The sequence below is a fragment of the Mycteria americana genome, chromosome 2 (assembly GCF_035582795.1).
Source record: "Mycteria americana isolate JAX WOST 10 ecotype Jacksonville Zoo and Gardens chromosome 2, USCA_MyAme_1.0, whole genome shotgun sequence".
NCBI lineage: Eukaryota > Metazoa > Chordata > Aves > Ciconiiformes > Ciconiidae > Mycteria > Mycteria americana.
The window spans coordinates 39,746,397-39,762,405 of NC_134366.1; the positions used below are offsets into that span (position 1 = coordinate 39,746,397).

At 37.8% G+C, this 16,009-nt stretch overlaps 1 protein-coding gene across 3 annotated transcripts in view; it reads right to left on the bottom strand.

The window, feature by feature from the left end:
* ANKRD28 (ankyrin repeat domain 28) overlaps positions 1 to 16,009 on the bottom strand; it is a 126,977-nt gene that overhangs the window by 75,512 nt on the left and 35,456 nt on the right. Inside the window, exons 1-2 of one of the 3 annotated variants that reach the window (XM_075493095.1) lie at positions 10,808 to 10,865; positions 4,719 to 4,802 (exon numbers count right to left, since the gene is read on the bottom strand). In XM_075493095.1, the coding sequence (XP_075349210.1) occupies positions 4,719 to 4,802; positions 10,808 to 10,840 (117 nt within the window). In that variant the 5' untranslated portion in view covers positions 10,841 to 10,865. Of the gene's footprint in view, positions 1 to 4,718; positions 4,803 to 5,897; positions 7,048 to 10,807; positions 10,866 to 16,009 lie in introns of those variants that run through there. The other 2 variants (XM_075493094.1, XM_075493096.1) reach the window with 2 other exon arrangements.

Here is a 16,009-nt window from a genome sequence, read left to right on the forward strand (position 1 = left end):
ACAGGCAATCAAATAAGACGTAATATCTTACCCTAGAATGACATCCAGCAACATTTTCCTAGTACGCAAATAACACAAGAAGTTATGCAAACCCACATTTGCAGGACTGGGAAGGGAGCCCACATCTCTACTGCAACAGTCATCCACGCAGCAACCCAACTGCTCAAAATAACAAAGTCAGATACATACACTTAGCCCTCCCATTTGTACCTAGCACTTTGGCACTACTGGATCATATCCCTTGCCACTCCCAGGAACAAGGGTTGGGATTTATGGGCAACACTTCATTGCTATCTAACACAGCTGGTGGGTAAGGAGGGCAGACAAGATTGATTGGTTCTATGGTTTTGTTTTCTTTTGTTTTCCTTTCTTCCCAAACTGGTAGCACAGGCGAGCTTTTATTTTATTCTTTTGTTACTTACTATAGAAAAGAGCTATTAAATTTAGAGCTGTGCTGGTTGGCCAATAGTCCAGAACAGAAAGCAATACAGATAGCCTTGACTGCTGCAGTCCTTGGTACAGTATGGGGAATTTCATTTTCCCATCTTACATTCTGTGTTGGGGAAAAAAAACCCAAACACCAACTCACACAGAAAACAGCTTTAAAATACGTTTCATAGTTTAAATTACTTTAATCTCACAAAGCACAATGAGCAGTAAGATACAGGTGTTTCATACTTAAATCATGTACCACATATGTCAGTATCACTATTTTAAATAGGAGCAGTGACCGCTTTTGAACATTGGGAGAGATCTGCGTGATTTTAGGATTCCTCAAAAAAGAGCGCTTGTTTGGCTTTAGCGTGAGAAGAGCAAGGCGCACACTGACACCAGTTCCAGAGAGGATCAAATGTTTATCCCCTCGGCTAAGATCAAGTGCAATCGGGTTATAAAAACTGCATATTGGGTTACCTGAAGTATCACTTTTCATGGCAAGAAATATTACTCTAATAAGTCTAGGTGGAGGAAAAATTGTTCTGATTTTGAAAATAATTTCAATAGTCAGATCTGCAACCTTTAAATCATTTTTGACAGTGAACTGGTATTCCCTCCGCAAAATTATATTCTTAACAAATAGCTGAGATGAAATATTCCTTTTTCATGATCTTTTAAACTGAACATACATCATAAAAGTTTTGGTTACAAACAGAAATGGCACAGTTTGCAACAGTAATAGGCCTCCAAATCTTAAAAAACAAACAAACAAATCCTGATTTATAAAAGGCAATGCTGAAATCATTTAGTTAGCTAAAACTAACTGCTAAAAAGTACATAAAATTCAAACCAGCCATACTAATCTAATCAGCAAGAGCAGGAAAAGTTGAGGATCCCCATTAACTAATAGAGATGGTAAATATGCCAGCTATCACACAAGATCTTCCTTACTGCCTAGTCTCAAAAGCTCAGGATGGTACCAAGAAATAATAATTTTTTTTAACATATACGCACACACAGAGCATAGCAAGAGCCATGCATATAACACAAACTGTATGAGGCTTTACATATGTGATGTGTGTGATTTAAGCCTGATTCATGAAACAAGCAGCTACAGTTTTTCAGGCTTTCTTGGGGAAAGGGAGGGAGAAGCAACCCCTTCCCCTCCATTTCTTCCATTCATTGGAGCCTCAGGAGAGATCACCTCCCAAACAATACACTTGATCAAAATTGCTATAAATCAGTTTTGTCTATAAAAAAGCTGCACACTTCCAACTTGCAGAGGAGGTAAGCCTTTCCGAACCACAGTTTAAGCAGGTAGGGATACACTCAATTTGCTCTTTCTTCACAAAAGATTACAACTGCAGAGTGGAATACAATACATACTTTCTAATCTAGACTGAGCCTGTGACTCAAAAAGGCTGGTGTGGCATGAACAGAGAACAATCTTCTTCCTGAAAAAGCCCGTTTGCTATCAGCACATCATCTTAACAGTCACACACAGCAACTCATGTTATGAAAGGCCACCCATCTTAGAATTTTTCTAAACATAACACTCTGGTAGAAGACATCATCTGTTTTAGGAATAATGCTCTAATACAGCCCAACCTGGGTGCAATCTTCAGATAGTACCATAATATCAAACAGTTACTACAGCCTAGCTTTGGGAAGCCAAATACACACACTCAACAATACTCAAAGAGTATTAAGCCATTTGCGATTAATGTTAAAGATAACATATCCCGAAAGTAAAAAGGTAAATGAAGCTGGATGATAACAGAAGAAGAAAACCCACCCACATTTCATCAAGACACTAACAACTTTCCTAGACGAATGTCACTGTCACAACAAAGACCTGCAACAGCTCTATCTTCAGTTCACTTCTGGGCAAAATTAATTTGCAGAACCCTGCTAGGTCTCCAGCTACAGAGTCCAACCCATGCTCAGAGGAAGGGAGGAAGGAAGGAATCTCAACTATTAGAATACAAACTGCAAAATAATTAGTTGCTCTTGAGAAGGGGAAATGACTCTGCAGAGGCATTGGAGGGAATGACTCTGGAATTCAAACAACTGTACTGAAGCACTTGGATAGCGAAATGGAAAAAAATCCAACATATACACTGGTCTAATACAATCCACAACAGTCAAAACAGTTTATGACAATCCTTCTCTTTATTAGGAAATATTCATAACTACTTCATTTTCTTCACTTTTTCACTCCTTCTGTCCACACCAATTTATAACACATAACTAAGGGGACAACTTTGGATCTAGGCTATGTAGGGATATATCATCTCCAGCCAAGTACATACAGGAAATGAAAAACCCAAGGAAAAGACCAAAACACACACACAGACAGACACAAAGAAAAATCCACTAGGCAGTTTACTTCATTTCTACCAAACAATGGGAGAATTTACATGCTCGTTTAGTGCCAACAAACAGTGTTTTAAGGGATCTATGTGAATGTAATATTAAATACTGTAGTAGGACTAGGAGTGCCATGGTAGGAAGGAGTGGTCATGTGTGATAAACATCTGCCTATGATGAAGAAGGTGGCTGTGAAAAAATAGCATATTTGTTCTGGATGGATTCTAAACACACCTTTGGTGTTACCAGCCTAAGATGCACACACGTTCTGTTAAAGGGAGATGTATCCACAGAAAGGAATAATAAAAAAAAACTTAAGATGTAAGATGTAAAAACCTCCAGATTTTGAATATTCTACTTACAGTATTTTTCTTCACTGTAACTACCTGACAGTCTGAAGTAACCCTCCTCAAAGACATCAGACAATTACATGCTTTCCTATTTAAGCACATCTGCTGATGTCATATTTATGGGCAACTGTTTGACAAAATTTGAGATGGAACAAAAACCAAAACCAAACCACTACCACCTACATACTGAAATCTAGCAGAGGCTTTTGTAATAGATAATAAAAAAAGCAGAAAGATACTAACCTAACTTTGTTTACAGGCACTGTAGCTATGAATGCTAAACCTGACTTACACATGGAGGAATATAAATGAAACAATACAGACTAATCAGCTTTTAAAAATAAAAATGGCAATGTGACCAGAGCGTACATATGCAAGGATACACAGCTAATGCTCTCATAATGAAACAGAAGGTTAAGTCTTTTGATATTATATAACCCATCACACAATCTTGCTTAAGAACATGCAAAACCACTGAAAAAGGAGAGGAAAAAAGTCCAACCTTATCCAACAAAACTTTAGATTTGACAGCAAGTTTACTTATACAGGGTCCTGCTCAAGCTTTTCAAGATAATGGGAGGGCTCCTTTATACTTCAGCTGGCATTGGTCAGATATAAATTCTGCAGAATGCTTTTAAATGTCAAAAGACACATACCAAACTAAATATTGCTTTTGGTTTACATCTTTCAAGAAGAAAGTGTAAACAATTATCATGGTCTTACACTGGCCACTATGTAGCATCTAGGTGTTAACCTTTGCTTTTTAGCATCGCTCTTGTTCTGATGCATTTGGAGGAGAAACAGCTACATACATTCCCATAGTGTTAAGCCCTAAATGGTTTATGTCCATTTGCTTTACTAATCAAAGCAATTTCTAATCAATATAAAGAGTTTATGCTATATTATCTTGCATAGTGTCCAATATGCATATTAGAATTTTAATAGAAAGTAAATACAGTAACTGCATGCTGTTCAAATCTTGAATTTCACCCAATGGAACAAACTCAATTTCATTTCAGTACAATTTTTAAGTCTGCAGTGTCTGGGTTTGCAGCACTGCAAATAGGACATATAAACACAATTTCTCATTTTTTACTTATTAATACAACCATTAGGCTTTCCTTTTTAAAATCTACTCTTAAAACTACCTACTGAAACCCCAGACTATTTTCTTATAATTGTCTAATGTATACTATATGCTGTATTTAGTTTTTAAATAATCAAAGTCTACATAGCATCACACTTAACCAGTCTAACTTTCTAAAAAGTCTGATGCAACTGTACAAACAAACTTTTCAGTTACACAAGCACTGCAGAACTAACATTTGAAAAGAATAAAGAATTAGGTCTTTACTATCAAAACAAATCTACAAAGCTACATTCCTCCTTCCCAATATTAAGTGTATGTATAGCCTTTACTTTGCCTACTACATAAAAGCAATAAAATTTACAGCTCAAGAATTAGCAAAGTTTTACAGTTATTAGTACAGCAGAAAGGTATATCAAAACAAAATTAAAATGTATTCAAATGTCCTGGTTTTGGCTAATGATGTTTGGTTTTACCTGAAAATTAACATCTTCTTTCTTAAATATCAGTGCTCGAACTTCATCAGGATCTCCATTAAATATAGCTTGAACCAACGGTGGCTGAAATGAAGAAAAAACATATCTTAGAATATAACCCCTTTTTAGTTTTTAGTGATATTCATGTGGTTTTTTGATACATAACACAAACACAAGATAATGACACAATGAAACATCCCAGGCACTGAAATAAAGAAACCAGCAACAGTATTTAGAATTGAAGAAATTCCAAGTGTTAAAAACCTCAAACACATGAACATACTCTAAGTCAATGAAATATTAAAAAAAAAAAAAAAGGCCCAGAAGACTAGCTTGTAACAGTCAAAAAGAGAACTCCTCACAATAAAATTAGGGCTGTTGTTACTTGCTGCAAATTCTATACAATATAAGCAAAGAAACCCCTTTTACATTAGGAAGTGACTAAAGTTATCAGAAGTTTTTCATCTGTTTAGACAGAGTGGGAAAGCAAAGTGCATCAGATAAGTATGGTAACAAATTCACACTCACACACATCTACTACTAAATATAGCAGGATTTCTTAGTAAGTAAGAAAAGCTGCTGAGGTATGCTAGCAAGATTTAAGTCAGTCACTTGACAAAATAAAATAATTTAAAGCAATAAAAGCACAGTCCCCAGTGTTGACCATTTCCAGAAAGTGGTAACTTGACTCTAACAGGTACATCAAGATTATGACTTATGCTATTTTTTATTTTAGCTTAGAATTGCTCTTGCTTGATGTACACTATATACTCTATCAGTTCTCAAAATAAACACAGCATATTATTGCAATACAATGATTACATCAGTTTCTAAAGTGGTACTGCATAAACATACCATTGAGGAATGAGGAGTGGAGCGGGGAAACACCATTTACTTCAAATACAGTTTACCAAGCCCTCTAAAAATCCTCTGCTGTTATACAAGAGTTGAGATCTGTTATTGCTGCACCATAAATAAAGTTACATGAAAAAGAATGAGCCCTTGCAAATATTAATTCTACAACTAAGGTTCAGCTTTTTCCCTCTTTAGTACAGGCAGTTTTTACCACCCTGTCTTGTTTCAAGATCATGCATATTCACGTTAATCGTAGGAAAATTACTATTGGTATTTGCCACAGTATTACAAGCAGGAAATATGCCAACAAACAACATGCCTTACCAGCACGTTTCCAGAAGGTGACGGACGTAAAGATACATTTTCCTGAGGTAATTTGGAAATAAATGTGGGAGAATCATCTTCCACCTCCTCCAAAACAACAATACAGACTCGACTCATTCGATCCGTTTGAGGAAGCAATAGCAAACAAAAAAATGCCAGCAACAGTATTTTTGGAAGCAGACCACAGGTATTGCAACAGGGACCATAGAGGAAATACTTTCACCTGTTTCACATGCCCTCACAAACTTGTGAGTGCTACTGCTGGTGTATTAGCATTTAAAAAAGGACATTCCAATCCCCCCTTACACTTCATTTTTCAGATTTAAACACCCTGAGATGTTCAAGACAATGCTGAAAAAAAGTTGTTCTTTCTAAAATAAAATTTCCCTAGGCATCAAAACCACAATAATGAAACTGTGGAACAGCTGATAAAAATATCCCAAGATCCAATTCCATTCGAACCGCACTCACTGTCGCACACAGCTGTCCTTTCACAAGCAAATTTGTCTTTGTTAATGTCACAACTTCCACGGTGTCCTTCTACCCCCACAGTGAAATCATTGTTGCAGAAGACACGACACCGAGGACGGAACAAGGAACAATTGCCCCGAGAGAGACGGCCGCAGCTATACCCACTCCCGCAAGGTCAGCTTTAAATCAACCGTCACAGGCTTTCTGGTGACTGAAAATTAACGTGCCTCCTGATCATCCTGTCGTTCTACAGCTTCCTTTCTCAATGCCAAAAACAGTCCAGCCAGAAAAATGCATCTCGTTTCCAGCAGTTATTCAGGACCTGCTTAGAGAAAAATAATTCTTTCCCATGCAAGAAAGATATCTGCAACGTACAGCACGGCTGCAGTACATTTACATGCGATGAGTCAGACCACAGGGACAATGAACTCCTTGAATAATATTGCCGGCTGAATCCAGCCTCCCCAAACGACGGCAACGCAGACAGCGTTACTCCGTCAGGGACACAAGCATTGCGGAGCGTTCATTTTCCTTCACCGGGCAGTAGCTGTGGCTTCTCCATCAGGGAACGCGTTAGGCAGAAATACTGTTGAGGAAGAATGCTTCAGCAAAACAAGCTAGCTACTGCACACAAAAGCTCAAATTACTGCCTTGGACTTCTTCTGCAAAAGCAGTTCATCACTCAAGTGTTTCTTTTGATCACCATGTGAATGCAGTTCCCATGATAGTCTTCATTCAGATTGAGGGGGAGAGGAAAAAAAAAAGGAAAAAAAAAATCTTCTCTGAGCCAACTTATCCCAACATCTGTCACTGTGCCAACCTGATTCTCCTCTTTAGTTAGAGCTTCTGCTTATCAGTTTTTTTTCCTTGACAAATTAAATTATACAATCAGTAGATAGCCTTGCAAAGCTTAAAAAAAGCTTAAAAAAATGTCCAAGCCGGTCATTAAAAGCCCGTAGGAGCAGAGCACAAACCACCGCCACAGCAGCATTCCCACTGAGCAGCAGCCTGGCGAGCAGCGACTGCAGCCTGGCAGGGTGAAATGCCTAGTAATGCTCACATGTCACACTTACCAGAGAACCCAGCCACTGCTCCCAGTGCAACTTCCTCTGGCACAAAAAAAAGGCGCCTTTTTTTTTTTCTTTTTTTTTTTTTTTTTTTGGGGGGGGGGGGGGGGGGGGGGCCGGGGGGCAGTCTTTGCAGTTACTCCTGTGCCAGTTCTGTGACTAACGCAGCTGAAAACGTAAAAATCTTATAACTGAAGAAAGAGCGACTGTTTAATATTTTCCACTAAAAGCCGCAAAGAAATCTGGTGTACTGGCTCTGCTGACTAACAACAATTTAGGCAGTAAACAATTCCAGCATTTTAACTGCTTTCATATGGCACTGGTCAGAGCAGCAAAACACTCCTCGCTTAACTCGTTGGAGACAAGAAATCCCCCACATAGATACTGTGAAAATTAAACGAAAGTAAAATCTCTCAAAATAATCGTTTGACTCTCAAAAAGCCAGCTATTAATGACCAAACCCATGGTTTTTTGCAACTAGTATAGACAAACATACCCTCAGTTTGAAAAAAATTACATTCAGTATAATTTAAATATAGTAATATTAATATTACAATAATATTAATGTAATAATATAACATAATAATAAAAATAATATAAAGCCATACAACTTGCTGAATAAATAGTTCAGCTTGAATCTGCTTAAATGGTGCTGGTCTGTGGGTGTATTATGTAAATGGCTTCTGTCAAAGTTGCTGGATAAGCATCACTCTTACAGGAACAGAGGGAGGGTTTTTGTTCCTGCTGCACAGTATGTAAGGCACTTCTAATGTCCTCAGTGGCTGCTAAGATCAAAATTTGTCAATGGTGAACAAGTTTCTAGCTCTTCGATAAAGCGTTTGCACTCAGGTGTCACAGATGAATCCAGGTAGAGAGAAAGACAGGTTTAAGTGGTATATTAAATGGTTTGGATATTAACAGACATACAAATTCCCCACCTTTGGGGGCAGGAAAAGCTCACATCACCACTCTCTTGAAATAATGTCTACGGTAGCTCCACTGCAACATAATAAATTGCTTAACACACACCTACTGACACCATGCAGGTGAAGGTTTTTGTAAGGTCAAAGGAATACCTTAGCCTAGGGCTCCCCAAGCTCAGGACTGCTGGCTTGGCAGAACACAGCACCAGTTTCTGATTCACCGTGAAATTTCAGATATGATTCAAATTTCCCAAATGTTCTCATTTACAGCATGTGACTAACAAACATCTTTATAAATATATTCTGTTCATTATATAGAGTCCAGTTGGTTTAGAATTTCCTACTTTTGGTCTTAATTATGAAAAAGCAATAGTTTGTACATTTCACTGCTTTGTTCTAGCATTTCAACCATTTATTAAAAAGAAACAACACGGATTCACACAAATACATACGACAACTCATGCTCCTCCTGGCCACAGCAAAAACAGTTTAAATAAAAACCATGGACATTCTCAAGGCTCATCTACTGCAACACCCTACTGTCTCCTAATGAACACAGCAACCACAACCTAGAAAATATTTTGCTTTTTAGTTGTGAAAAATGTGCTAAAGAATAAACACTATAGTTCACTTGCATAAGTAAACATCCATTTGGAAAAAAAAAATAAAGAACCTCAGATTTTAAATCTACAAGCAAAATACACTGACAAAATGCATACTTGGTTTTCATACTACACACGCACTTGTTAGATAATGGTATTCTAGCTAAGCCCATATGTTCAGTGTTAAATGAACACTTTTTGAGAGTCAGTAAGTTTATATAGTAAGCAAATGCTAAGAGTTCCATAAGTTTTCTTTGGAATTACCAACTGGACACGTTGCTAGACAGAGATAACGTCCAGTTTAGTTCAAATTATCTGAAAGTGGTCCATTTTTGACCTTTGCAATTAATGCTGCAAAGTACACTTAAAAAATTCAGATAGCAATTCAACAGTTACTATAAAAACATATAGGACTTCACGCTCAATTAATTGCAAAAATTCAGAAGAGTTAAGAATATTTGAATCTACTCTGATAATTATTCTAGAAATCTTACCTATACTTAAAATAAAATTAGTATAAACTCTTCCCAAAAGCAAGTTAACGTATTATATCTTGCATAACATTATATATTTTTGAATGGTGACATTACTACGGTCGAAGAGTTAAAAGTCAATACGTCACAGTTTGCATTAGAAAGAGAACCAACATAACTGAGTCAATACTATATCGATCTTGATAGCAATCTAAACCTCCTAAGTAAGCAGACAAAAAAAACCCCTACTCACGCTAGGAATGCGTGTGTGCAACTACTTCCATAACCAAAAGACAACCCAGTTCTAGAAACATTTAACTTTTGTTTACAATGAACTAGCACTTGGAGGTTACTTAAGACATCAATCTTCCCCCCTCCTACTCCCTGCAATTGAAAGTAATGCCTTCAACTCAAGGGAAACACCATCTCTAATCATCTCTTCTTTCAACTTCAGAAATCATCCAAGGTGTCCTCTGGTTTGCAAAACACAAGTTTCTAATGCTACCTAACAGATATTCCGAAAGCCAAAAGCTAAAGTTCACAATTCTACTGAAAGAAACCAAACTAAGGTTTCAGTTTTTCAGTAGATTATCTAGACTAATAACTTTCAGTGAGGAATAAGAGATAATCTTCAGGAATCATAACAGATCTTTACAAAGGTATGAAGAAAGAATATTGCAACTCAAAAAAAATTTTTCAGTTTATCTTAATAAAACTTAAAATAAATGAAGATAGCATGCTGGTCATCAGCATCCATCTTTCCCAAAGCCCTCAAAGGTTTCCAGATTAAATGTCACATATTTCCTATAAGAAAGTTTATTAAACAAGTAGTAGGAAAGAAGTGTCAAAAATGGCCTAAGAAAAAAAGAATGTCGTGTCTACTGGGGCTCAAGGGGTGATCTACCCAATAGCCTCTGCAGTATCTAACTGTTAACAAAGTAAGATCTCCATACTTAAAATTTTAAGGAGTGCAATGGAGAGAGAATAAAAAGAATTTTCAAGTGGACAATAGTGAGGATATGCATTTTTGCAAAAAAACCCTTTTGTGTTGACATGATAACCTTTTGCAAATAAAAAAAAAAGCAGTCATTTATCAAACAACACTTGTTTTTAAGTAAATCAAGTTCCAAGAGTCTTTCATGGGTGCATATAAAGAGAATATATTGCAATAATGCAGCCTGCAAGTTAAAATATGGATGACAGCAGCCATGTCTGTACTAGACAGAAAAAACATGAACTCTGAAGCAGCTAAAAATAGTAACCTTTTCTATAGATCTACCCTTTCCTCTAGGAATTCATGAGCAGAGGACTGTAGCAGCACTGCTGATGACACTGAAAACCTCCCTGAAGCACATTCAATGTCAACAAACCTACCCAGATAAAGACTTCTCTCTTGTCAATCAGCATTTACCAAGTCTTCTAGGCTGAGATTAATCCAACTGGTTTCATTTAGTATTTTGTATAATTAAGGATCTAGGAAAGGAAGGCAGTTGTTATGTCAGGTTCCAGTAAAAATGAAAAAAAATGTAAAGCCAAGTAAGGCTTATGAATCGTTTTTTAAACAATCTGTATCAGCCCTGCAAGACAAAGACCTAAACTACAGATTTCTTCAGAAGACAAAGATTGCTTCTAATAGCTACAGCTGTAAGTGCATAGGCATGTCCCAGTATAAGCAGATTTTTATATAATTTACCTAGAATATTTACTAAAGTGTTGCCCACATATAGACAGAGATGAGTGTTCAGCATCACCATGAATATAAACTACAATACTTCTAGAAGCCTTGTGAGTCACTCATCTGAACTCCTCTGCTGTTTCCTCCCCACTCCTGAGGGAATGAGGTGGAGTCAGGAATGAAAACGGTCTAAGGCAACAAGAAATTACTACCTTTCTTCCCAGTTTTGCTCTGTTTATTCCAGAGCACATGCACAGCTGGGATACAGACAAAGACAACTAGTTTTAACTTCCAGACTCCAGATTTCTGCTTCCAAGGAAAAGCAAAATAGCTTCCCTTGTACCACCCGCATACCGTAGGCAGTTCTCACTTCTTTTTCTCATGTAAGTATATAGTCTCAATTAATCAACAGAACTATCTTAATTCAAAGAAAATGCGTGACTACATAAAACTTTGCAATTAATAAAATCCAGTAACTGAATAGTCATCTCAGCAAAAATTGAGACACAAATATGACAAAGAAGAAAAATAATCCAGCATTCATTCTGACTTTTCTCTATTGGAGCAGCATAAGAAAAATTAATAATGCAAAATGCATGTTTGTGATTGAGATGTAAACTTAATTTGCATACTTAAACTGTAACCTTTTAAAAAGACTTCAGAAATATAATCTGATCAAAGAGCAATAAAATATCTTAAAAGTGTTAAAAATCTATTTAGCAATTTTCTGTTTAAGACTTCTTGCATATTTTATATGCCTGAACAATACACTGGTAGAGAAACTCTTGGCCAAAGCATCTTACAATCACCATAGTACAAGATAAATCAATACATTAAAAAAAAATAATAATGTGGCTCTGATATCCAAAATATGTAGCCTAGCAAGCTCTCTCAAGAACTGACATTCCTAAAAAAAACCAGAAAAGCAGATACAAGAGTCCTATTTCTCTTTAGAGAAAGTGGAAATATGAGGGAACAGCATCTTTCCTCATGCCTTTCTAGCTAGGATGTCACCCACGACACTTCCCTCTTTATTAAGGCCAGATTTAACTTTACTGGCAGGGGTTTTCTTTTTGTGCTCTTATAGTGTACAACCCTGTAATCAAAATCAACGATCTACTCTTACATTAACAGACATTACATAATAGAAGTCCTCCAGTCTGTCTGACTTCAGATTCTCAAGGTACTTCATAAAAAGTGTACGTGCTCTGGCTGGTGGCTCTATTGATTCATCAGCTGCATCTAACAGGAGCCACTTCCTTATCTTTTGACAGAAACGGAAGGTAGCTATTACACCCAACAGCTTTCCAAAATAACAACCATAGAAGTCTGATGGTGGAATTGTCAGTCTTAGAAAATTAACTAGCAGTCAAAAAACCCTCCTGTTTCAGGGACGAGAAACCACAAAAAGATGCATCTACCTACATATTTTGTTATGGATAGTTAAGTCTGCATCCATGAAGACAGACAAATAGATGTAGACAAACTACTTTAGGTAGTGTGGTGTGGGTTTTAGACAGGAGATGGGTCGGTTTTTAAAGCAATTTTTCTTTTTGGGAGAAGGTAAATGACAGAAGACAACTTCTACTGGAAAATGGAGAAGATATTATCTAAATACCAGCTCAGTCAAAGAGTGAAGTAGGCAAAACACTTCAGCATTTGTTAAACCCACACAAACCCACAATTATTAGCTGTACACTTAAGTTCTTTTTGCAAGTATGACAGCTTTTAAAAAATGTTTTCATAATATGAAAAACAAGGCCCACGGATCGGCTACAGGTATTTTCACCTGTTGGCAGAGCAAAGGCAGAAAAGCCACTGATAGCAGGAATGCTTCTGGCCTCCTTAGCTCCTTCCAGCTCAGACCATGTCCACAGCCAGTTTTGGTTTCTGGCACTGAAAATGGCATCAATTACAATAATAACCATAGTATCCTTCCAGGAATAATTACTGAAGGCAGCAATTTCAGCTGTGCACACCAGCTCTAAAAAGCAGAGCTGAAGGAAACAAACAAAACAAAAACCAAAGGCTCAGTCTCAGCAGCCCTGTTTGCTCTTTCACATGTCAACTGTCCTCTCCCAGCACAACCCAGCCAGTTGCTGGGAGGTGAAACTGGACAGGAACGCAACAATAGCAGAGCAAAAAAACCAGCCCAGAGACACTGGAAGACATCAACTCACTGTCACAGCTGGCATTGACAGCCTGATGCTTCAGGAAGCGATGCTATTACATCTTCCCAAGGAGAAGAAACAGATAAAGCTAACTTGGCTGGAGCAAATGAATGACTGCGTAATTCCTAATCTTAGTTTTATATCATCTATCACATTGCCTTGAAAGTGTTTATACCAATAGTGCACACGCTCTTACAAATTAACTAAAACATGATCCTGCTAAATTATATTAGGGCAGCTGGTAAAACAACTAAGAGAATTCCCTTTGGGCACGCGGGCGCATGCATACACTGAGAAGAATTAGTACATCTGCTCTGATCTCCTTTTCTACTGATCTATAGTCATGTTCTAAAGATGAGCTCAGGAAGTGCTGATTTTATGTATTTCCCCTTTGAAAACTTCTTCCTGCAATACTGCTTCTGCAGAGAAAACAGAATCAAACTCATCATGTATTACAAAAAAACCTAACCCGCATCACAAAAGGTCAACATAACATTTTCTTATTTTCACCATACAATAGGCTTGCTTTTCCCTCTTCAGTGGGTATTCTGGGGCTTGCAAATACAGTGCACAGTCTGGGCTTTGAGGACAGATGCTAAAATGCACAAGATCACCACAGGCCTCTCAGAGGCTGCATCCTTGAATATCAGTAGATCTCCCTGGGGTTTTCTAAAGTATGGCATAGCAGGCTTAACAGCTTCTTCTTGCTCTGATGCACTGAAACCAGTTCCCTATGCCTGTATCCCAAGGAAAAGAAGCAATTCTCACCTACCAGCTGCTTAATCAAAAAACCCCTGAGTGTGATCTTTCATTGTTAGATGGGAAAAGAACAAGTTCCAACTTCCCTGGATTTGGATGCTTTTTTGGTTTGTTTAATCCTGTGTGTTTCTCTCCAGCAGATGATTAGGAACGCATTACATTTGGTCTGTAGGGCCAGTCAGCTTCCTCACTGAGGCTCATTTAGCTGTATGGGCTACAAGGCAATAACCTTTATCCTCACTTTGCTTTTTTCTTAACTTTGGTTCTTTTGCTGAAGGCTGGAAACCTCCTTAAAGGAAAGGCAGCACAATGCAACACACCCAGATTCAGCACTGGACAGTGCTGGTGTTGAGATTGAAAATTAGGAAATTCTAGCTGGAGCCAAGAAACCTGGAATAAAGTTTATCATTTCCTCATTAACACTCTGCTGGATTGCCATACTGCTGAGCTTCTGAAGAAGCAAATGTTAGTCAGGTAGGTTTCTAGAAATGAGAGTTGCTCTGCTGCCTGTGACGAGTGACCAATCTGATTCTATCACTAGCTCCACTCATTTTAAATTATGACATATAAAAGCTGTCATTGCAGCATGTTTGATGAGCTTGCAATGACAGCCAAATCAATTACTCCTTTCCAAGTCACATCAAGGTTATTCCTTCCAATACCTTTCTTTAATTGAATGCAGATGTGCCATTCTCCTCCTTTTCCCCTTGTCTTCCCCCTATGAAATTCATTACCTAACTGATTTTTTTCAGCACCATTTCAGTTACACTGGAGTATGTATCGCTTTTGAGTTGCGCTCCAAGTTATGCAGAAAGAACAGACACCCCTGAATTTGACTACAAGCATATGAAACTACGGAAAAGATTCGGGTTCATAAAAGACATTTTCATTTTAGCAGATAAGAACAGTAGCAGGTAGCCATACAAACATACAGCACAAATTCTAGTGTTCTACAAGACCTTCTACAAACTTGAAGAATGATTCTTATGACTGAATTTTTATCCCGTACCACTCACGGAATTTAGGCAGAAAAGTCAAGTCAGTTATGCCAGTCAGTAGAGGGCTTTCACAGTTTTATGTCACTGACCACATGAATCCTCGTGGGTAAGTTGCCGTGGTTACAAAATGTTTGCTTTTATACGTTTGTCTGAAATTCCTATGGAGTTCCCACATGGCCAAAACCAGCAGTGGTTGGGAGTGCTCCTCCAACATTTAAGAACTTGAGTCAGAAACGCATACCGCTTCCGCTCAGACTATTATCTGGGAAACACTAAAAAAATGATTCATACCATTTTGAGCCACGGAAGGGAGGAAACAAACATCACATTCAACTATTTAAAACCTTCAGTGATGACTCACATCAGCTTAGGACATTTCCAGAATCGGCTGCTTTTCTCAAGTGACAAATTGCTGTAGACTATTGAAGAAAACAAGCTGTTGACTATTCCAGAAAATAAACAAGACCAATCCACTTTCAACAGAACCATTCAACTATCAAAGAAAGAATAAAAGGGGAAGGGTTGGGGGGGTTTTTTGCCACTCCCAAAAAACCCCACGAAACTCAAGAAGCTCAGCGTATCCTATCTCTGTAGGCCAAGGTCAGAAAGCCTACCGACTCCCAACTGATAACTGTGCCTATTTAAGTTTGATTTTAGCTGTATTTACAAAAATCAGCTTGGAAATTTTGCTACAGCAAGTCCATTACCTGTCTCGCTTCAGCCGTATTAGTGGGGTTGCATCTTAGCCTATGTTTTGCTTGGACTCCCACAGTTATGTGATTTCAGCAGCCGGTACTAACAAAACATTAATTCAGTCACAGAAGCAACAAGATATAACCAATTAAGAGTGAGGAATAATGAACAGCCTGTGAAAAGCTAAGAACAGAGCACAGCAATGCATCCAAAGAAGTGTTATACAGCACTCATTGGCCTCCAGTGATTAAATGACCATGAGGGTAAGTAACAAGGGTTG